Source organism: Tympanuchus pallidicinctus, unplaced genomic scaffold (genome assembly GCF_026119805.1).
Source record: "Tympanuchus pallidicinctus isolate F22 unplaced genomic scaffold, pur_lepc_1.0 scaffold3, whole genome shotgun sequence".
NCBI lineage: Eukaryota > Metazoa > Chordata > Aves > Galliformes > Phasianidae > Tympanuchus > Tympanuchus pallidicinctus.
Window position 1 is genome coordinate 35976286 of NW_026294747.1, and position 22572 is coordinate 35998857.

Consider the following 22572-nt stretch of genomic DNA (forward strand, 5'->3'; position numbering starts at 1 on the left):
AGATATTTTGGTCTAAACATGAACTTTCAAGTGCACGACGCTTAATAAAACAAAACAAACAGTGGTGCAATTCTCATACCTCTGTGAAACTGTTTCGATTTGCCTGCAAGGTAACCTTTACTACTTCAAAAGGGTTGACCACTACTGCCTCTGTTAATCCAGATCCCAAGCCAGCAACTGCAAATGTCTAGGAAAGTTAAGTCAATCAGCATGTAAAAATCAAGTAGTAAAATATATTCAGATTATGAAACTGAATGAGAGAATACAATGAAATACTTCAGCTATGTCAGTGCTCTACTACAAAAAAAAAAAAAAAAAAAAGCTAGACCTTGATTGGATGCTGACAATTCTTGAAGACAATATGACAATAGCCATAAACCACATTCCAAAAAATGCAAAATAAAATGTCATTGCACTCTGTGGTATCGATTTATGATGAAAACATGGAAAAACAATGCCCTCCTAGTATCTTTGGGTGGAGCCTAAGTAAAAATACAAATATAAATGCAAGGGAAAAAGCTAGAAGCGAGGTACTTAGACAAACTGTGCAAGGAGAAGAAAAGTCCTCCTAAGTAAACATCCATCCTTGAAAAGGATGGGAATAAGTGGCACACATGGAAATGTCAGCATTTTTTCAAAGGGTGAATTATTTTTGTCTACTTAGAAGCTGATGGTACATTACAGCCACAGAAATGGTGATATTTACTACATTGCTTTCCACCAGGAAAGAGCAATTAGAAATACATGCTTTTTGGTAGGGTTTTTTGTTTGTTTGTTTGTTTTTGTTTTTGTTTTGTTTTGTTTTTGTTTTTTTAAATTACAGAAAAATAATTTAAATATTCAAATCACAAGAAAAATCAGAGCGATCATTTAATTTTTGTGATCACTTTGCACTTTTATTGCCTCCATTTCTTGTCTCTGAACTTTTGAGTGGCTGAAAAGAGTCCCAGTACCGTTATACAATACGTTGAGTATATCTGTCAAAATTTAAGGAAACCAGTGGTAAGGAAAAAACAATAGTGAGAAAAATAATTCATTCAATACAGAGGGTTTTGAGCCAGGATTCCAGGGAGCTCAAGAAAGAGAACGGTAAATTGGAAGGGTAGTGGCAGGCTTTATCCATAGTGCCTTTGCCTCCAGCCATACTACCATATTACCAACACACCAATTTTTCCAATGTAAGATAGAAACAGAAATCTATCTCTTTCACTGTCAACCAGCAACAATATAATGCTATATATGATGCATTATATATATAATGCATCCCTCTTTTGGCAGTAATTTTTATCTCAGAAAGAATCATGTGGAGGCACCTCTGGACATTCTGCGTAGCTTTGGCCAGAATCTCTCTCAGTTGTTTTTTCTCTCTCTATCATGCCTACCTCAGAAGCAAAAATGCCTCTATGGTAATCAAAAATGCACCAAAAATGTGCAAGAACATTGGGATGGCTGGTTGCTGTTTTATCTGCTGTATGAATTGGAGCGGCTTTTGGTCAGCAATGATGTGTTTGTTTTTTATGGGCAATTTTCTCAAGATTTTCCTGCAAATTTTAAGACAGTTGGTATTAGGAATTTTTCACTAGCCTAACCTATGTAGCATGTCCAGAAATATATCTGTTCTTTCATATAGTTGTCATGCCATTATTGTGAAAAATATGCATTAACTGTCATTTATAGAAAGTAGTAATATAAAATTATCTTATTCTAAAAGATACCATAGTAGAATTAAGCCCTATATATGAGCAGGCAGACAACACATGCTAGCCACATTTCGTATAAAAACATTTTGTGTACCCCTTAAAATTTGGGCTTCCAATATGGAAGGAAACAGATGGGGTTGTTCAATATATATGTATGAAAATAGAACATGAAGTGTTATCATACATACCAGTCCTGGAGGTAAAGATGAATATCCTAGTAGCTTCTTGTATTGTTCAAAGGTGAAAAACTATAAAGAGAAATTAGACTGAAATTGCATGGAAAAAATTATGAGTCAATTACGCAAGTTAGTAAACCAAGCTACAATATTTCACTACCTCACATCTAAAGTAGCCACATGGAGAGCTGAAAAATAAACACAAGCTACTTTCCATTTTTCAATGAGTTTCATGCTCACTCTATCAGTGTTTAATGTCCAGATGAAGATAACTAGGCTTCAAACCTGAAGTATAATATGCACATCAGCATAAATACAATTATTATTTCATATAAGAGTTCACTTAAAACACAGTTTTTGTTTTCAGTTTATTGTTTATCATCTAATTTTCTTGTATTAGTTTAAATGTACTAGCAGATACTACATCCCACAAGAAATCGCCCTCGTATTTAATGTAGAATATAGCAATCACCTTCATATTTCTCATATATTGGTCTACTTCTCAACAGAAAGATGTAATTGTACATTTTTAAGATGGAAAGTGAGTAGGTTATTATAGTTTTTCATTTTCAAGAGACACATTTTTTATAGTTCTTGTTCTTTATAAACAAGTGTCAGTCAGCGGCAATGGCGCTCAGAAGTTCTGATCGTCTGAAGTTCCTTATAGGATGAGTTTAACATGCTATGCTGTTTTGTGTTTGAACTTCAAGAAAGAAATGAGAACCTTTTTTCACCTGCACCAATGGTCTTCAGTTAAGACCTGCTTACTCTAAAAAGATGTTAAGATCTCACTGAGTACAGCAGAGATACAGTATTAATAATAACACCATATTTACAAAAGTAGGAAATGTATTACACTTCTGTAACATAAAATTAAGATTTTAAAAACTGAAACTGAAGGACTGAATACTCTAGCCAGTGGATATACATTTTTTTTATTACCAAAAAGGATTACAATGTTTTGCAGAAAAGGCCCTATAAACAGAGCCTTGATTACAACTGCAATCCAAATAGTGTACAGATCTAACATCCATTTTGCAAACATCCTGCAAATACATTTAAAATCATTGGATGGCTTTGACAACAATCAGAAAAGACAGAAGATTTTCTTAGGTCTGTCTTATTGGATAACTGAAGATATCATTTTACTTATAGTTAAAAGGAAATCTTTGAGAAAGTGTCAGTTGTAGGATGAGTTACTTCTCAGAACTAAATTCAGTTCTTACTGCAATAAAAGTTTGCTTTATTCACTCTCCAGCATCTTCCTACTCATTGCTGCCCTCCTAACCTTTAATGGAATTTCTGGTATTCCTTAATGTTTTCCATAGTGTCACAGATCTGTAAAATGGTTGTAATAAAGGCAGAAATACATTGATAGCAATTTTTTGGTCTTAAAATTTTTACCTTAAAAATCAATCACTTCCTACAGTCATAAATAGAATAAATACTTAATAGTAACGATGTTTCATATCATTTTTGAAAGAAAATAAATACATACCAGTAAAACCCAATCTAAACGTTTCCGGATATAATAGAGTAGCTAGTATACATACAGTTTTGCTAAAAGTATCCAGCTATATCATATGGATTTATATTATCTATATCTACCCAAGTTGCTTTTAAAAAAAGAGCAATTTGTCTTTCTACAGTTGTATTAAGTTAATAGCCTTGTGCAAAAATAAAATAAAATAAAATAAAATAAAAATAAAAAAATTCCACCATAAACGTATTTAATGCATGCTTTTGTGTATATAATAACCAATATTGTCCATCTGGCAAAGATACACTTTAATTCACAGAAAATAGTCAAAGTACTTACCAGATGTCTCAATAACACTGAGGTAAAAATACATGCTTGAAACAAGATGTCTGGGAATGCATGAACAATATAGATTGCCCCAAAAGTTCATCTGTTAACCATTCTATCGGCATCATCACTTCTTCCCTCTGAGTTCAATCTAACATAAATTTATAAACTTAGACTTTTCATCTTACAGAAATACCTATTTTCCTTCTTGGGAAGGGAGATGAAGAGAAAGAATAAAAAGAAATAGCAAGACAGATATGAGAATCTACTTGCCTAAATTGAACCTGCATCTTTGACGCAACACGAAAGCTGAATAACTGTGGCTATATAACTTTGTTTTAGCAACTTTATATTTTTTAGCAAATAATCATTTCAGGTAAATATATTTCAGTAGAAAAATTAAATCAACAGCAAAATTAAATTTCTTCTTAGTACAAAATCTGCCTAGCTCATGCTCTATACACTTTTATGAGATATAAAAGACACCTTACCTAGAAGTTTTCAAAAAAGTTCATTACAAACCCAAATCAAGGCAGAAAAATTGTCTCTCTATCTTTTGTGCTTTCTATGACCTCAAACACATAGGCATTGACAGAGATCTTCATGACCCTAGCCAGTTTGGCAATGGGCAAGGGACATACTTGGGCCTGTTGAAACATTTAATACCTTCAGAGGAATAAAAGGTGGAGAGTGAGCCAAAGGAAGCAGTGAGTTTCCATTAGAGTTTTACATTTATAACCAAACAAGTTTAGTGGAAATTAAGAGAAGAGAAATTAAGCCAAGCCTAATTCTCTTTGGGCCAAAGCATAGATTCACTATCTCTATTTGGATGTTAGAAATTGTGCTGGCAGATAACATCTGACATTAAACAGCTTCAGGATCCAAGATCTTACAAATACATCACTGTACTGTCCTATTCTTCCAGTGTAGAACAGAGCTGCTATGTCAGGATAACTTAATGCCACGTTGGTGTCCTTGGAACAGCAAAAAGTTTATAGGAATAGTGCAAAAATTAAGAAATCAATTATTTAATTTAGAGGCACGTTTAGCATTTAGACCTGTTTCTCAAAGTTTCAGAAACCATACTGGGCCCTCACATTGATGCCCAAAAAATATGTAGAAAGCATCTCACTAAGTAGCAGGTAGTAAAAATATATAAGAAGCTTATGATGTACAAAAGGAGGCTGAGACAACTGAGTTTGTTTATCCTGAAGTTATGAAGGCTGAGGGGATCTACTTCCTGCCTTATACTGTCTAGAGAAAGGTTAAAGAGAAGACACTCAGACTGTTCTCAGAAGTTCACAACAACAACAACAACAAAAAAAAAGAAGCAAGATGTAAAGCTGCAACAGAGAAAATTTGGACAGAATATAAGGTAAAATTCTTTACAGTGAGAGAAATTGAGCACTGAAGCAAGAACACAGACAGGCTGCAGTCTTCATCCTGGAAAATTTTGAGAACTCAACTACACAAGGCTCTAGCTATGAAGTCAGAAATGTTTTGGGTAATAGGTCACCAGATGACCCACAGAGATTTCTCCCAATTTTATATTTTATAACTATATTTAATATTGTGGAGACTAAGCCACAGGACTAAGAGAAAGTGATTTCTCATTTTTGAATGACTCAGGCTGGTAGGAGAGAAATCAAACTCGGGTTTGTATTTTAGTTAAATGTATGCTGGAATCTGAAATGCATGATCAGATGAACTTCAAGTCATTCGTACTGCAATGAAATAGAGAGACAGCCAAAACATCAGTCTGAAGAAAACAAGTTATTAGGAAGCTTTTAAATATCATCCATTTTTCTCCACTGCCACTTTGCCTTTAAACTGAACTTTAGTTTGCTTAGTTGAGTATCAAATAATTTTGAGATAGATGACATCATTTGCATCTAAAATGTTAATGCAAACAAGAAGATAACATTAACAGAACTCCAATTACAAGGTCATATCCTGGCACTTAATTCTAATATTCTTCCTCTATAAAGGAATTGGAATGTGAATGATGAATGGCAGGCTAAGGCTCAGGACCAGGTGCAGTTTTTTAGAATGAAACAAAAGAAGAAAGAAAGGAAAATCAAGATGTTCTGTATAGTAACTGCTTTCAAACATACTTGACATAACTATAGAAGACTTCAAAGTTGTGAAGTGAAAGACAAAATGGATTCTTTGATAGATTTAGAACTGTAAGATGAGGTGATTTTTTAAAGTATGTTTTGATAAAAGGGATTGTATGGTATAACTGAACAAAATTTGGCGTAATGATATATTTTGCATAGGAGTGGTACTAAAACAATGATCTACAAATTTACATAGGGGATAGTAAAAGGAAATCAGATCAACATTTGACACTGAATACACTGTTATAGGCTAGCATCCATTTCAAGAGATGGAGTAAAACATTCCTTGCATGATAGGAAGTTGTACCCACATATATATTCCATCTGGAAAAAAGCAACATTATAGATAAGGCTGTTCTTTAAAGTATATGAAAAATCTCAGGCAGCACTTAAAACCTACAGATACACCACTTCAAGTTTCTTAGTAAATACTTTCTAGGAGTGGCTTCCTTAATTTTTTTTGTGTTCATTTATTAAGCCATTCAGAGTATTAGCTGCTCTGTAAATTGTTAGGTGTTTCCAATTAAAGTTTAACGCAGAGGTAATTGTGAAGCTAAAATCTGACTTCTAGTATTTTATTATAAACTTTGCTTATATAAACTAATCACAATTTGTTTTTCAGTAACATTATATTCACAGATAAAAAATATCCTAACTTTTAAAAGCATTATCCTGCACTTCTTAGTCAAGTAGAGTTTTTATTCAACAGAAAAGTTTACTCCTTCTAAAAATCAGAAGATCAACATGCCAAAGAATCTTAAGAATCAAATGTCAATCAGTGTGGAAGAAACACAATATATTAGAGCTGCTCTTCTTCTTGCTTATGTTTTTAAAGGGAAAAGCATGTTGATTTATATTTTTTACCTTCACTGCCCTTTTGGGCGTCTCAGCCAAGATGGGAGGGAGTATTCCTTTGTAGAAACCAAGCAATCTATTGGAGAAAAAAAAAACATTTTTTGTATGGATAAACAGCAGATCATTGCCATATTGCCAATTCAATTTTCCCTTTCAGGCAAAGCAATTAATGTTTCCAAACATACAAACATATAATAGTAATGCTTTTTCTTTGCTTTACTAATTAATGTATTACCGATATTATTATGTGCCGGTGAAAAGACAATCAAAAGTCAGCAATTAAGAAGTAAAAATTCAGTCAAATTTTCCCAAGTAGACAAGAAATTATATTTAAAAGAAGAGGAACAATTTTGACACTGATGAGGAAGTAGTATTTCACTATATTTGTTTTTTTGATGTAGCAATAATGATATTTAAAATAGAAGTAACAAAATACAAATTTGAAAAAAAGCTTGATTTCAGCAAACTACATATAAAAATCTGCATGCTCATTTCAGATACTAGGTTAAGGCACCTTTTAAAATTTTGTTCTTTACATGCTTGAAAATACATGAAATAACTTTTTGGGGCAATTCATTTTTCAATACAAGTTAGGTATTCACAGAGACAGAATACATGGATTTCATCTTGGAAAAAAACTAAAAAAAAAAAAAAAAGAAAAGTAGCAATGTCTTGCTACTGTACTCATTCAGGTCTTTGCCCTTCTCTAAGCCTGGCCCCTTAAATGGTCATGGGATTTACAATAGGTGTAGTCTTCTGGAGTTCATATGAAGCCAAGCGTTGATCTACCGTGATACTTTGCATTACCTAAATTTTATATATATATATAATTTAGGTATTTAAAGGCAGTCTGAGTTCCACTTACTATACAAGGTTGGGTCTTGGGAATACATCAGATAGTTCTCAGAATCCCCAACTGATGTAAAAGTAGACATAGTTTGTGTCTGCTAGGCCTCCACATTACAGAGGTAGTGCTTTGCAATCTGCAAAAAGCTACCTTGTCAGCCAACAAGAGTATATCTTAACGCTTATCCATCTTCAGATATCTTATGCTTCTTTCAGGACTGTAAGAGGGAACAGTCTACAGAAGAAATCACATTTAGAAATGTTTAAAGGTGATTCATCTTTATAAAACTGCCCATTATGCTGGATACTTCTGCAGGGTGTAAAACAGTAATCACAACAGAACCTTCTATAGCTATCCTATGCACATCAAAGAAAAACAATTAAATTTACAGTCCTCATCCAACTAAGCTACAAATGCTATATCATCTTTTTCACCCTCCTAACATTTCTTTGAAGTTCTGTTACTAAGCCACTCCAATGTAAATAAAATATTTAGGTTTTGAAGAGTTTCCAGACTGGGAATATCACTTATAGCTCCTCTGAAGTGAGCAAGATATAGATTCCAGTCTACTGTGAAAAGAAACTTTGATCATTTTATACATTGATGGTTTCATGACAAAACACTGAACGTTCCTAGGTAAGAGATTTCAGGAATTCATTGGAGGAGTCAGATGTTTGAATTTCCTCCAAGTCTCAGTTTAGGAATATAAAAAAATACAGATATACAAACATATACCTGTATGTATTGCTCTACAGATATAGATATAGATATAAACAGATATATAGACATACATAACCATAGATATTGGTAAAACAATATAGGTATAAATAGAGTGGCTACAGTCTTAGCTTTTAACAGTTTATATATATTCAGAGTATACTCTTGCTGATTCAGCAAGCTATTGAAACATGGAACAACTTTATGCATGTGATTCACATAGTTTAACATGAGTTCAAACTGAAATCAAGGTCCAAGAAGGATCAGCAAAAAAGAACACAAATTCCTATAAACACCTTCTTCCTTACAGTTCAATCTAAAACACTGTAAGTGTATTTACAACAGGCATCACATTTGGAATTTCTAGTACTCCATCATGATTGGAAATTGAAAATGGAACATGCTCCGCTGCTCTACTCTCAGGTGTAGTTCTAAGTGATGAGAAGTGAGACCTAAACTTTATCCAGATTTTCTCATTACAAAAATATGTATAAATTGAGAGATAACTCTTTTAGCTCTAATTCCCACAACAGCATTACCTGGACTTACACAGCGGTTCAGGTTGCTTTTTCAGTGTAGCCTTCGTGCATGTTAAAATATATGTAGCTATTGAAAATATAAGTTACATAACATTCCAGTGGGCTCTGAAAATATCAGGAAAACTCTTCAGAGAAATTGTAGAGGGAAGGATAACCTAAAGTGAGCAACACATTCACAATCTCAGCAATATTGGTAGACCAAAAAAATTGTTTCTAAAAAGAAATCCAAAATTCTGCCACGTTTCAATATTGAAATATCAGCTATTCAGATGATCAGTAGGCCAAGCTGTGGGCTGTTCGAAAACTCTAGAGAAGTGAAACTGAAAATACTAAAAGCGATTATCCATTACTCCTGAATCACAGAATGGTTGAGGCTGGCAGGGACTTCCAAGTCCATCTGCTTCAACCCCTCCTCTACCAGGGGCACACAGACTAGGGTGCTCAGAACTGTGACCTGTCAGGCTACAAATACCTCTAAGGAGACAGACCTCAAAATGTCTCTGGTTACCCTGTTCAATCCTTCTTACAATACAAAATACAAAAGTGCTTCCTGATGTACAGATCACACCTTTGGTACTCTGTGCCTGTAGCCTCTTGTCCTGTCACTGGGCACCACTGACAGGAGCCTGGCCTCATCCTCTTTGCACCTTCTCTTCACATATTTATACACATTGATAAGAGCCCCTTAAGCCTTCTCTTTCCAGGCTGAACAGTTCCAGTTCTCCCAGCTTTTCTTCCATAGAAGAGATGTTTCAGTCATGTACTCATTTTTGTGGCTCTTTGCTGGACTTTCTCCAGTATGCCCAAGCATGCCATACAAGTCTTGTATGGAGGAGCTCAGAACTCAGCACAGCACTCAAGGCTTCATCACAGCTGATCACAAGAGAAGGATCACCTGCCTTCACCTGCTGGCAATAGTCCTCCAAATGCTTTTCTTGCTTCAGGCATTTATTTGCTTAAATGCAAACGCTTGAATCTGCTTGAGGTGACAGCTTATGGTGACAGCTGAGCTGTTGATGGTGTGTTCCCTTAGGTTCCCACTACCCATGCCCTTTGTCAGCCCCGTCTATTGCTCAGTGACAAGGCTGCTGATAAACTCACCTGTTTTTCCTGGTTTAAAGTTCTCAACAGGACAGCTGTCCTGGGCACATTATGTGAAGCCAATCTGCTATAAGGCCAACACTGATGGCTTTTCCTTGAAGAACCTCTACTGTGAGCAAGGAAAATCTGCAGAGATCAGCAGCTATATTCATGTCCCTGCAAGTGGGCTTCACTGTTTTAATCGTCTTTTCTTTCGTGGAGGCAAATTTTACCACACAAAAACAGAGAGGAAGGAGTTAAGATCTATTCCTATGGAACATATTAAGAAGTCTAAAAACACATGAAAACTTTGAGGATACATACATATAGGCAATATGTAATTCAGTAAACATGGTAAGAACTAGCTCAGTATTTAATTACAAAATGTGGTTTGTTTGGTTTCTTTTTCCTTGTTTGAAATAGAAACATCAAAAAAAAAAAAAAAAAAAAAAATGGTTAGGAAGCACAGTTATTGAGATGAAGTGAATGAGGGGAAGGAGAAATTAAAATAGTCCCATCTCATCACCATCTCTTATCAACTGAATACATTTTTGCATGAAGCAGAGACTCTTCTGTTCCTCAGACGAGTTGAGCAGCTGCCACCACATTTTTCAAGTAATGCTTTACAAATCATGCTCATTAAAGATTTCATTATTTGAAATCTTTGCAGAATGAGCTATTTAGTTATTTTTAAACACCAGCATGATGATAGCAGAAACTTAAATGGCTCCCATGCCAGCAAGAAAATGCATCCACACATGAAAATGTTATACTTCTTTTCTCTTTGGTCAATAACAACGAATTAGCCTACTTGCACACAGTGTACAAAATTTTTCAAAGTAAACTAATGAATGGTGATGACATTTCACATTTGAAAGATGTTATCACTTGGACTCAGAACTCTCTTCAGAAAACCAGTGTTCAGAAAAACTGTGGAACAGCAGCAATCACTGCAGCTTGTGATAGGAGAGAGAGTGTGACATCATATTCCTAGCTAGAAACATTGGAAAGAACAAGTAAATCTCTAACAGAAACACAGCCACAGCTACATCTTATTTTGTTTCAGCAATAATGGTCTAAATGAACACCACCATTCAATTGTATTCTGGGCCACAGCCCAAACTTGTCTTTGCAGAAGTTGATTTTGAAACATTACAGTCAATCATATATTCTCAATTTGTTCTTTAGGCTTTAGCTATCCTTCTGGTTTCCATTTCTTCTTTGGAAGCCTTGAGTCATTCATCCTGGCAAGACAACTAACCCAAATCAGTTATTTTCTCCAAAATATGCTGAAATTGTGATCTTGCTTAGTTTGTTGTTTTCTTTCTCTCTTTCACATAATTTTCTCTATAAGGATCTAATAAAGCTGATTGAAGGCATGAACACAATATTGCTTTTCTTATATTGCTGTCAAATTGAAGTTTCTTACCCACACTGTTTTATAATTGAAACAAAATACCTCTTAGGTCCAATACTACTTTCATTACCTCTATATTATCCCAAGTATAAATAAAAGACCTGGGTTTCATGATCATGTCACTTATACTAAATGGAATGTGCAACTTTCTGTTTTTACAAGGATTTTTCTTTCAACAAAGAGAAGGAATTCTAAAGACATACTTGGCAGAAGAGTGGCTATTCTTCAAAAAGAGAGAAAGAATACATATCTGAATGTAACAAAATTTACTTAAATTTTTTTACACCAGGGAAAAGATATTTTTTTATTTCATGGTATGTAGCATATTGTGAACTTATTACTATCAGACGGTAAAACATTTGAAATTGGAGCAATATGCCTTTAATATATGCACTAGTGTGAGGTAATCTCTATGTTGACCAAGCCGGAGATTTCAAAGATTTTGAATTCCCAGAAGTCTCAGGAAAACTAGCAAGTGTTTAGTGAAGACAGATGCAAATTAGTACTTCCTGCTGAGAAAAAGGGAAGAAAAATTTAGCCATTTATTTTGAGAGTAGCAACCCACCAGCCAATAGTCACACATGCAGTTCACCCAAATAACCGTGCCTACAACCATTTGCCCAGCTGAAGGGGCATCCAATAGGGAAATCTGGATATCCTTCAGCAGGAACAGGCAAGGAGCTGGGCATACTTGAAAATATATTAAAGGTTAGGAACATTCATAGAAAACCAAGTTTCAACACTCTGTTGCTATCCAAAAATCTTTTTTCTTGTGAAGTATATTATTCTACTGCAGATGTTAAGCACATGACACTACAGGAACCTCAGAGAAAGCTAGTAATGACACACTTAGCCGAGTTAGCTTCCGAACTTTTATTATGCAAATATTGCTTTGTATCTATTCTCTGCCTACACAGATACCTGCCATTTTAGCCACAAGCACCAAATACTAGGAACTTGTTTTTATAGCATACTTCATTATTTTTTTTTCACTGAGCTCTCATTCATCTAAACTACTATTTGTTGCAACACATAGGAATTAATGGAAAATATAATTTCTTCCCAGCAAGTAGAAGTAGTACAGAATTATATTTTATCACGGGGCTGAAGAAACACTGTACTATGTATTAGAATATCAAAAGTCCAGCTACAAGAATACTAGAAGCAGACTGTCTCAGGAAAGAAATCTCCCAAATAAATTAAGGTAACAGTCTGAAAAGTAACTGGCTAAAAAGGAAGAGACTTTCAGTGAAAGGTGCTCTTAAGATACTTCAGAAAAATACTAAGAAGTGGAGGAATTGGCTCAGAAACAATCAGACAGGCCAAGAAATGGATTAATAATCAGCATCAACCTACTTCACTTATTTAAAATGACAGTCATCCCCATATTTACTGCATGTGGGTCAGATTATGAAGTTATTATGATGCATCATCCATGTGTCTTTGTTATTCTTACTGAGAAATGAGTCTTTCTTTCATGAGTTTTAATCACCTCTCAATCCCTTGGTCAAAATCCTTGGTAATTTTTGGCTTTCTGGTCTGCGCTGAACCTAAATGAGCTACAGGACACACTTACATGTAAATCCCTCAAGAGGGGGAAAGATGAAACCTTCTTGTGTCTATGGCAGCAAAAAGTGGGAGTAAAAAAAGGGATCTTTGTTAGAATTTTTCACTATTGAAATGATTCTACTCTCTATAACTTATTCCTGTATTCTCTTTGTGTTTCACTATACCTAAGCAGCTAGCAAAAAGCATCTAGGAAGTAGAAGTGAGAGCCCTGCACTGTAATGGACAACATAGCCTCAATAGTTCTCCATGCATAAGAAAAAAGAATATCTTGTTCTGACTTCTTGTTTGGAAGATGAGTATCATTTAAGTAAGAGGGACATTTTTACCATGTCCTGCCTGAGTAACAGATTCACTTAAAGTAAGCCAGATTTTTAAAAATGTGAGTACTAAAATCAGATAGAACAATTAATTGTGTGCTTAATTAAAAGGGTGACTGTCATCAGGCTGTGCCATGACCCACCATGCCTTTTGGCAGAGTACTCAGATGGTGCAACCACCACCCAGCAGCCTCTGGCAGCGAGCTGAGGGCCTCCTTCTGAAATGTTTAGCTGGGGAGAGCACAATGCAAGTACCAGGGCTGGAAAGCTAGAATGACCTCCCCTACTAAGGGAGGATTTGGGCCATATGGGATAATGTTGGCTGTGACTGCCAGCTGCAAAAAGTGCTGCTGGTCTCTGTATCTCTGCAGGAAGAGCAGCAAAGCACACCCCATGGGGCTGGGTGCTGCCTTTCCTCTTCTTTCTTACCACTTTTTTTTGCATTCTGCCCCCCATCACCAATGAATGAAATACCAATTTTGTCTGTTTGATGCAATTCCTGTTGAAATTGGAGCAAATGGAAGCATTATCTCTGTCAGCTGCTCTATTCTCTTACAAAATTGCTGGGCTGCAGAATGGCTCTACATGTCTTATTTCTTAAAACTGACAGCATTTCCAAAAGACTTTCGCTGTAACTGCCCCTTTGTTTGCAGTTGGAATAAGCTACAGACATGCCAAAACAGCTTTGCCTAGAGCTTCTGAAACAGAAAAATTCTTCATTGTATTTTGGATTGTCAGAACTGGCAGAATGCTTCATTTGTTCAGTAGAAGTTTTAGTTGTTCAAACACTAGAAGAGAATTTAACTCTCCCCCCTCTTTTGCTAACAGCACTGCCATAACTGGTATGACAGGAAGCAGTCACTGCCTTAAAGCAGCTCCACACCTATATCTATTGAAGCTAAAGAATGCAAGAAAATGATTCATTTTCAGTTTTGAATCAGGTTAAAAAATTGGCTTTTCTAGCACCATACTTAGAAATCCATTTTCAACACTAATAAAAACATAGAAAGGATAACTAAGTGAATTTTCTGGAAGAGGCTGACAGCATTTGTCTGTGTTAAACTGATGCTATGACTCATTAAAGGAAAATTCATGAGATTAGCAAAATTTTCTGTACTTGCCCTGGGAGTTTGTCCTACTTAGATCAGTAGTGACTTAACAAAAATACATCATTTTAATTTCATCAGAAAGAATGTGGCTCAGGAAGGAAATTTTTGATTGCAAGTTAATGTTAGCCTTCACTAGAATAAGTTATACTCTTCAAAATCCACATGTGCAATCTCTAGGGAGTTATCTGAATACATGTATTCTTTCCCATCTGTGAGATAAATATGAGAGTCAAGAGGCTTTCAGTGTCATTATATAGATTAGTGACTCTCCCAGGAGGACTCTAGGTTCATGATACACTGAATAACTTCCAATGAAATTTGGAAGACCAACTATCAGAGATCATTTTGTCTGTGCATGGGTTTTGCACCTGCAATTATTTGTGCTTGTAATTTAGGTTACTTAGATGTTTTTAATTTTCAGATGCAATCAGTGATGTAAATACTTAAATAAATTGAACAGCAGGCAACAATTACTGCAGGTGCAAAATTTTGTCTGGAATAATTTGGATTCATAAACATATTGATTTTCTGAATTTAAAGGCATAACTAGGCCAGTAATAATTTTACAGTGTTTTTAACAAACTAAAAGGCACATATATTTTTCCTGTTTCTTCAAAAACCTCAAAGCAGCAGTTTTTAGTGTTAATAAGAAAAAGGTATCATCAAAAATACACAAACTTGTGTATAACAAATAATTTGATTCCATCTTTTAACACCTTGACCTTCTGTGTATTTTTGTTACTCACTTCATAATGTTTCTAGTAGGAAATCATAAAAGATTCATGACTTTGTAACAGGAATACCACTGATAGGTGCACCAGCAGAGTGCAACAGTCCTGTATGCACCAAGAACAAAGCATGTGGTATTTGGAGCACTGATCAGGTAGTGACAGTCTCAAGCTTTCGCTCCAGCCCATGTTATGCTTCTAAGAAAATTGCCACATGAAGGCCTCTGTTCCACACTGACTGCCATGGATGCTGGAACTGTGCCCAAAAACAATCTCCAGTTATTCAAGCACTGTGTGCAAATGCCCTAAAAATACCACAAGGATTAATAGCTTTTCCTTAACTTTATCCCAATCTAAAAACAAACAGAGTTGACAGTTAATAGAAACAAACATTTTCACTTTTTAGCACAATACATTCTGACTGTGAAAGCTCTCTTTCCAGATCATGTGAGGTAATGCTTCCAAACTTATTCCACTTCCAATACCTCCTATGCTGTGTAGGCACTCCTCTCGTGCTTCTCATGCAAATATTAAGGTAAAGCACCAAAATGTCACACTGTTACTTTGTCTGGAGAGGTGACCAAACTTCACACCCAACTTCTCAGAGAGAAAAGGTAAGGTTAAGCGACTGAGAAATGCTGAAGTCTTAGCGAAGAGTTACCGTAGAAATTCAGCCAAAGCTGAATGCTGAATGACAGGAAAGATTTTGCAAGGCTTTAGAGAAGCTCTCTCCCTCAGTGTAGTTACTGATGAAAAAACTGCTACAAGGCTTTGGTGTAGAGATATGTAAACACCTTCTGAGATCAAATCTATAGGAAGACAAATGTGTGAAGGAAGGAGTTGAGTAGAAGCAGCTGTCCTAATTAATATTATTGCTATTTATTTTTTAGCTGTATATTTATGCTTTCTATAGCCATGCCCCCCCTGCCAGTAGCCTCTTCATCTGCATAGCTGTCTATAACGAAATCAACACTTTATTAAATAAAGAAAGCAACGGTGTTTCATTGTGTCTCAGCGATATGGCAGTTTCTACCAAATTATTTATTTTTTTAAAAAAACTTGCATCTTGTTCTCTGAACAGCATACCTGCCTCAGCAGGTTAAACTTGAACATCTCTTTTGAAATGTTTTCTTTTTCTCAATATACTCCTCTGATCCAGTACCCTCCTCAACTTGAACCCTTCTGCAGAAAAGAAATTTTGCCACTTTGGCATTGAATAAACAAAACAAACCAACCCTATCTCCTAAATTACTTTTAAAAGCATGCAAAGTATTTCACTTTACAGATGAACAAGTTTCACACAGCAATCCAAGTAAATGTAACACAAGCTATTTAAGAGCACACAGTGAGATTAGTTTAGTAAAATTTTTCAGCATTTTATGACTTAAAATAGTTATACCTTTACAACCAACAATACCTAAAAAGTAAATAAGTTTGGATCAAACATTTTTCTTTTAGATCTATTTTTCTCTGAATTCCCAAAGAGAAATCTTTTTTCTTGCACAGCACACCAGCATGCTATTGGGCTTGTTCCACAATCAGCCCTGAGTGCTTAGGACTCAGCTGCATCAGCTGGTGACTACCACTTCCCTTCAGCAGCAATGTGGCTTGCAGTGATCACAGTTTGCAAGTGTAACTGCAAATTGCAACCACACTTCTTCCCAGCTCACCATCATCAGAGATCATTACAAAGTGAATAGAGACAACAGTTCAGTAGCCATGAACAAACTACCACCTGGTATTAAAGAGAGTTAATTTAGAAACATGTGAAAACCATTCCTCCACACAGTAAAACCAGAAAGGACACAAGAAGACATTTTTATCTTGTTTTAAGGGAGCAAGAAGCAGTTATAACTGCAGCTTCATTGTGAACCTGCACCTGGCAAACTGCTGTTGAAGAAGAAAGAGTCTGCTCTGAGCAGATTTGCATGGCAAGGGTGGGCTGGGAGCTCAGGCTGCAACGGTTGTGCTGCAGCTGCAACTGGTGCTGGAGGAACAGGTGCTGAATTGGTCGTGAGCTCTTGAGATCCACAGGGAACGCTAGGTGGAAATACTGGCAGTACTGACATGCAACATGGCAGATCCTTTTACAGGCCATGCTTTACTATGAGTTAATAATACTGAAAAGCCCTCAAGTGTCAGTACGCTTTAATAAAATATGTTTGCAGTGCAAGAAAGAACTACACGATTTATGATTTTGTACTGAAACCATGTAAAACTGGCAATGCAGTAAAAAGGCAGAGAAATTCACCAGTCTTGACAACTGCCTTGTGTTCTCCTTTGGGTTATGAAAATTCGCACGAGGACATCACCCGAGACCAGATGAAAATTATTTAAATAGCTCTGCGACTAAGAAGAAAAAGAAGTCATAAATTCCTGAGCAGCAGTAATTCTGAAAGAAGCTCAACCTAACTTTCTTTGTGCAATGGTGCACTGGTCGGTTCAGGATAATTTTTGTCTCCTGGGATGAACACACTTTTAAGTAAGTTTTTATATTTTCATGTGTAAAAGAGAGTGATAATAACAGAGATTCTTCCCTTCAATTCTCAGTGAAATCAAATCCTCTGTGTTTTTCTTCTATTTTTGTCTATGAAGCCCATGTGTGAAGATGTTTGGTACTGTAAGTTATTCAGAGACAAAGCAGAGTAGATTAACTGCTACATTCAAGCCTTGAGCAAAAATACTTCAATGAATTTGATGTACAAATGCTCACATATGTCTATTGCCTCATATGTACAAATATATAAATATGTATATACATATATACATCACTAACAAACAGGCTCACATGAGAAACATTGCACATTTTGATTCAGAATTTATAATAGAAACTTTTTGTTTTGTTTTGTTTGAAAAATGGCTAAATGTCTGTTCTGATAATGGCTGTGTAAAACTTACACTTGAGGATATAAGAAATCATAAATAATCAAATGAGAGTAGAAAGAGAAATATGATGCTTTCTGCCGTCTGCATGTGGACCCCTCAGAAACCGCAAAGCATAAACTGGTGCCTCATAATGTAATGAATACCTGTATTTGCAGGAAAAGTCGCTCCACATACAGACAGATGCAGGATGTAGCAGTGTACAGAGCCCTGGTACTGCAGCTCGAGCCTGCTACCATTTGAACTAAAGCAGAACTGCACAAGTTGGCACTAGCAGCAATTCCTTTATCCTTTCTGTGGGCAAGCCATCACAGCACACACACAGGCAGAATCACTTTTCAAGCAAAATGAGAAGAGAAAGGAAGTAAGGAGAAAAACGCAGCCTTGGATTAAGTTTGATGGATGTACCTATCTAATTAATTCTTTTAAAAAAATTATTTAAGCCTCTGAAATGCAGTCTTTCTACAGGATGTTATACTGGAGCAGTATTGCATCACAACAAGTCAAACGCATAAATTCAGATTAGAGTTGATGAATAATGAAGTATTATTGCACATTTTCAGTTTATTCACTCCATACTTGTTTGTGACGATGCCTTGGATCTCAGTGTTAACCATTTTACTGGACATCTGGTGTTTGCTGCCTACGGTTTCACTATTACCAGAGTCATTGTAATTCTATAGCACATCTGGGCCAAATTCTCTGGCAGTTCTTAGTGAATTCTGTGGCAGTGGAAACATCTGTGGTTGCACACAGTTCTACACATACAGAATTGTGAGGTGTGTAGAACGTTTTTGAACATTTCACATGTCAGTGAAATCTCCGGGAAATCACCCACCCATAATGGATTATCTTCTGGCATTTTTTAAAAAAAGTTTTGTGAGATATGTTCAAATCAAGTAAAAGCACAGAGACTCTAATCAATATTTTCATCAGTTATTAAAGAAAGAACCAGTGCCTCAGCCTTCATGTTTTCAGAACACACAGCATTTGGAAACATTTTCTTGGAAGTAGGAGGACTGATTCAATGTGAAACCGGCCCACTGCCATAGAGAATGTTGAGTACTGTAAATAAATCATAGGCTACAAAAGCTGAAGAGAATAAGAGGAGAAACTTAACAACAGATTCTCTCAATGAATACCAGGCATAATAATAATTTTTCGAAGGTAAAAAATAAAAATTAAAAATTGGAGCATTGCCATGCATCCAACATTTGTGTACTAAAAACTTTTTTGTTAATGTTCTTTTAATGGCATTATAACATAATCTAAATATCAGTCATTTTTTATGTATATTGTGCAGTTAAAATGACAAAATATTGTGCACTTTAAAATGATGGACTATTATTTGTTATAAAGAAAGGTTTGTGAGAGTGAGTGTGCTGGAAGAAACAGTTTTTACTCCACAGACACTGAAGTATTCCTGCCAACTAGTTAGGTATAAATCAGATATTACAACTGCATGGACTTGATGCAATTATTTCCCTTGGAAAAGGAAAAGGAAATGGAAAAGAAAAAGAAAAAGGAAACAGAAAAGAAAAAGGAAAAGAAAAAGAAAAAGGAAATGGAAAAGGAAAAGAAAAAGGAAATGGAAAATAAAAATAAAAATAAAAATAAAAAGAAAAAGAAAAAGAAAAAGAAAAATAAAAAGAAAAAGAAAAAGGAAAGAAAAAGAGGATCCTAGCACCAGCTCTCTTTCCAGGAGCACAACACACCACTGACTAAGCCACCAGATGACTAAAGTAAAATTGTCATTGACTGAGTCAGGTGGCTCTTGCTGCACATACTTGGATTGCTCAGGGTGAATCACTGGAGGGGGTAGAACCTCATCTAAATTTCAGCCTAAATCCTAATCTGAATTCAACTCTAAATTCTTAAGTAAAAATACCAAAGGCAATAAGGCTAGAGTTACAGTATCTTAGCTTACAGAGTTCAAAGGAGTTCTAGCCTCAAACGGGACTTTGAGATTGATTTTACAGAAGGAAAATAAAAATGTAGTACACCAGAAGGATTATTCGTAGTGATAACTACGATAAGGATGATGAGGAGCAATAATAAGTACAAGGAGTGAAAAACTGGAGAATGTATATCTGCAGTTAGAGCAGTGTGGGAAAACATAAGGATGACTACCATAGGAGGGAGAATCTGTGACTGAATACATCAGGAAGATTTAGAACACATTTAATGTCTGCATACAGTAATTGCTTGTTATAGGGCAAGTTCATCTCACCAGTGAACCTGATTTAAGAAATGCCTACATGTTCCTAACACAGCTTTTCCCAGGTTCTTGTTTCTATATGTGTATCATAGTCTTTCACACTAATTTGTGCTAATTAGTGTTTTTGTTGTGCTAATGTTTTTTGTCATGCTAAATGTTATGACCACACTTTATACAAGATTATTGAAGAAGAGTTCTAAAAAGGAAATGCAAGGTGACTAGAAATAGTGAAAGTCTTCTGAAATGGAAATTTACTTCCAAAAGAAACAAAAATTTGTGGAGATGATAGGCTGATAGTAAAAGAAGCTGAAATGGCAGAGCCATGATGGATGAGTAACACCAAACATTTATGGCCTGAAATTCTGTCTGGCCTGGCTGAAAGACTTTTCACTGTGCTATATTTGTTCTCATGCAGATTAAAGATGACACTGATCTTCAATATAGGGAATCTAGGCAGCAGACTAGGTGGAATGTAGAAAACAGACAGAAAGAGCAGGAAAGGGTGCCTGGAACAGGAAAGTTATATATCCCCTGCCAAACTGAGGTAGAAATTCAGAAATTCCTTCCTCAACCCCAAACAGTAAATAGGTGAGACTGATCTTCAGAAACAAACCATCCTCCTCTAAAGGATTTCCTTTTCACCTCAAAGGACAAATCTGTACTATCTCATCATCATCTGTGTCCAATCTTCCTTAAAAGAAAGGAAAAAAAAATCCTCTCTATCTTGCATCTAGTCAATTGTGCATTAAGAAAAATAATCCCTCTTGATCCCTGACAGTGACTTGCTGAAGCTCTGAAGCATGATGTAAGTGCTATCATTACTATAATGCAAACCTGCAAGTTTATGGCAGGTTCAGGGAAATGCAAGAATTCTTGTTCACAAAGCTTCATTCAGGAAGGGAGATGAGCTGGGAAACTGGAGGACAAACTAAGAAAGAATCCATCAGGATCTATCACTTTAATAGTACATACCTTCACCTAGAAAGTACATTAAATACTAGTACAATAAATAGTACTTTAAATTGCAAAGATCAAGTAACAGCCCTCCAACAAAAATTCCTCTATCTGATTGGTCTGGTGCTTTTAATAAATTGAGAGAATATATTTGAAGGCTGAATTTGCCTAATTTCAGGTTCCCAGGTACTGTTTACGCTGAGCAATGTTGAAAAAGCTTGAATTCACTGGTGTCAGAAAACATTTTCCTTAGGTGAAAAATATGCCTATGTATAGTTATCAAGTAACTTCTCAATATTCTCTTTTACTACTAGAAAAATGTAACCCTTGAATTGTGTGACATAAGATGTATTGTATTCCTAAAGCAGTTCTCTGGTTCTCTCAAATTTCTTCAGCATCTATTTTCTTTGAAGTGTTAAATAAATTAAGTATCATTTAATTTAGTATCTCTACATTTTCTTTGAAGCAATGATTTAATTCAGTATTCAGAACTTTGAGTTGTCTTACCAAAGCTGCACTCGGCATTTCTCTTCTTTTTGTCTTAGGATTGTATGATCATTTTTGCTACAATGCACTGTAAGCTCATGCTAAAGCAATTATTTGTAACTATTAATTCTTTTGGTGCTTATACTACCCAAGAAAATGCTCTTTATGTTTTTGATATAACAAATGTAATATGAATTCTGATTCCTCCACGAACTATTTTGTATTCGGCTATATAAAGACATAGTTGCATGGTGACTGTGTAATTGGGTGCAATTCTACATCCAATTTGCTAATCCAGCAAAACAGCAATTGTGTAAATTGAATCACTTACCACTTTCATTAAATGTTCACCAAGAAAATATCACAATATTGATGCATTTTAATGCATATTTTAACTTCCGCTTTCTGTATGTGACTTCTTTGTTTTTATTTAACCCAAACTCTTCCTACTCTTAATTACTGTTCTCTTTCTTGATTCAGAAAGGCTGGGTTGAATTATACATTTGATTCCAGAGATAACAATGGCTTTGAAGCAATCCCAAACCAAGCTTGGGAAAAGAAAGGCTATAACTGATAATATTTCAGCAAATGTGAGAGCATTAGTTTCACATCAGTGAAATTCTGAATTCTGTCATCTGTTTGGCAGACAGAAAATTCACCCTGCCAAGATAGCAGGGCCTGGTGATACCACAAATCTACTTTAGCCCATCTGAAGTTCCATTCTGTATTGTGGAAAAATGTCTGGGCTTGTTTTCACATCGGCACAAAAAACAAGAACAAGAAAACAACAAACAAAAGGTAGAGAGGATCTCCCTTTCAGCTGCATCATGTAAGGGCACAGACTTTTTTGCCAGATGAAAGGAAGGGACAGTGTGTAGCCAAGAGAGCAACTGGTAAAGAGATTATTTCTTCTTCTAAGTAGTTAGTTTATGTCAAATGTGGGTGAAAACAGAGCTTAAGAGTAGCCAGAGCTACTGGAGGCAAGCGGATGGCTTGTGGAGACTTGGCCTAGGATGTGGAGATATTCCCTAGCCACTGTGGTAGGATTAT

The 22572-nt window shown here is 35.6% G+C and overlaps 1 protein-coding gene across 5 annotated transcripts in view; it reads right to left on the reverse strand.

Moving 5' to 3' along the window:
* The window catches only part of SLC25A21 (solute carrier family 25 member 21), a 222504-nt gene that overhangs the window by 17892 nt on the left and 182040 nt on the right, over positions 1-22572 (reverse strand). For all 5 annotated transcript variants that reach the window (XM_052696863.1, XM_052696862.1, XM_052696864.1 and 2 more), the window contains 3 exons: positions 6668-6734; positions 1889-1948; positions 80-187 (listed from right to left, as the gene is read on the reverse strand). In XM_052696863.1, the coding sequence (XP_052552823.1) occupies positions 80-187; positions 1889-1948; positions 6668-6734 (235 nt within the window). The remainder of the gene's footprint in view (positions 1-79; positions 188-1888; positions 1949-6667; positions 6735-22572) is intronic.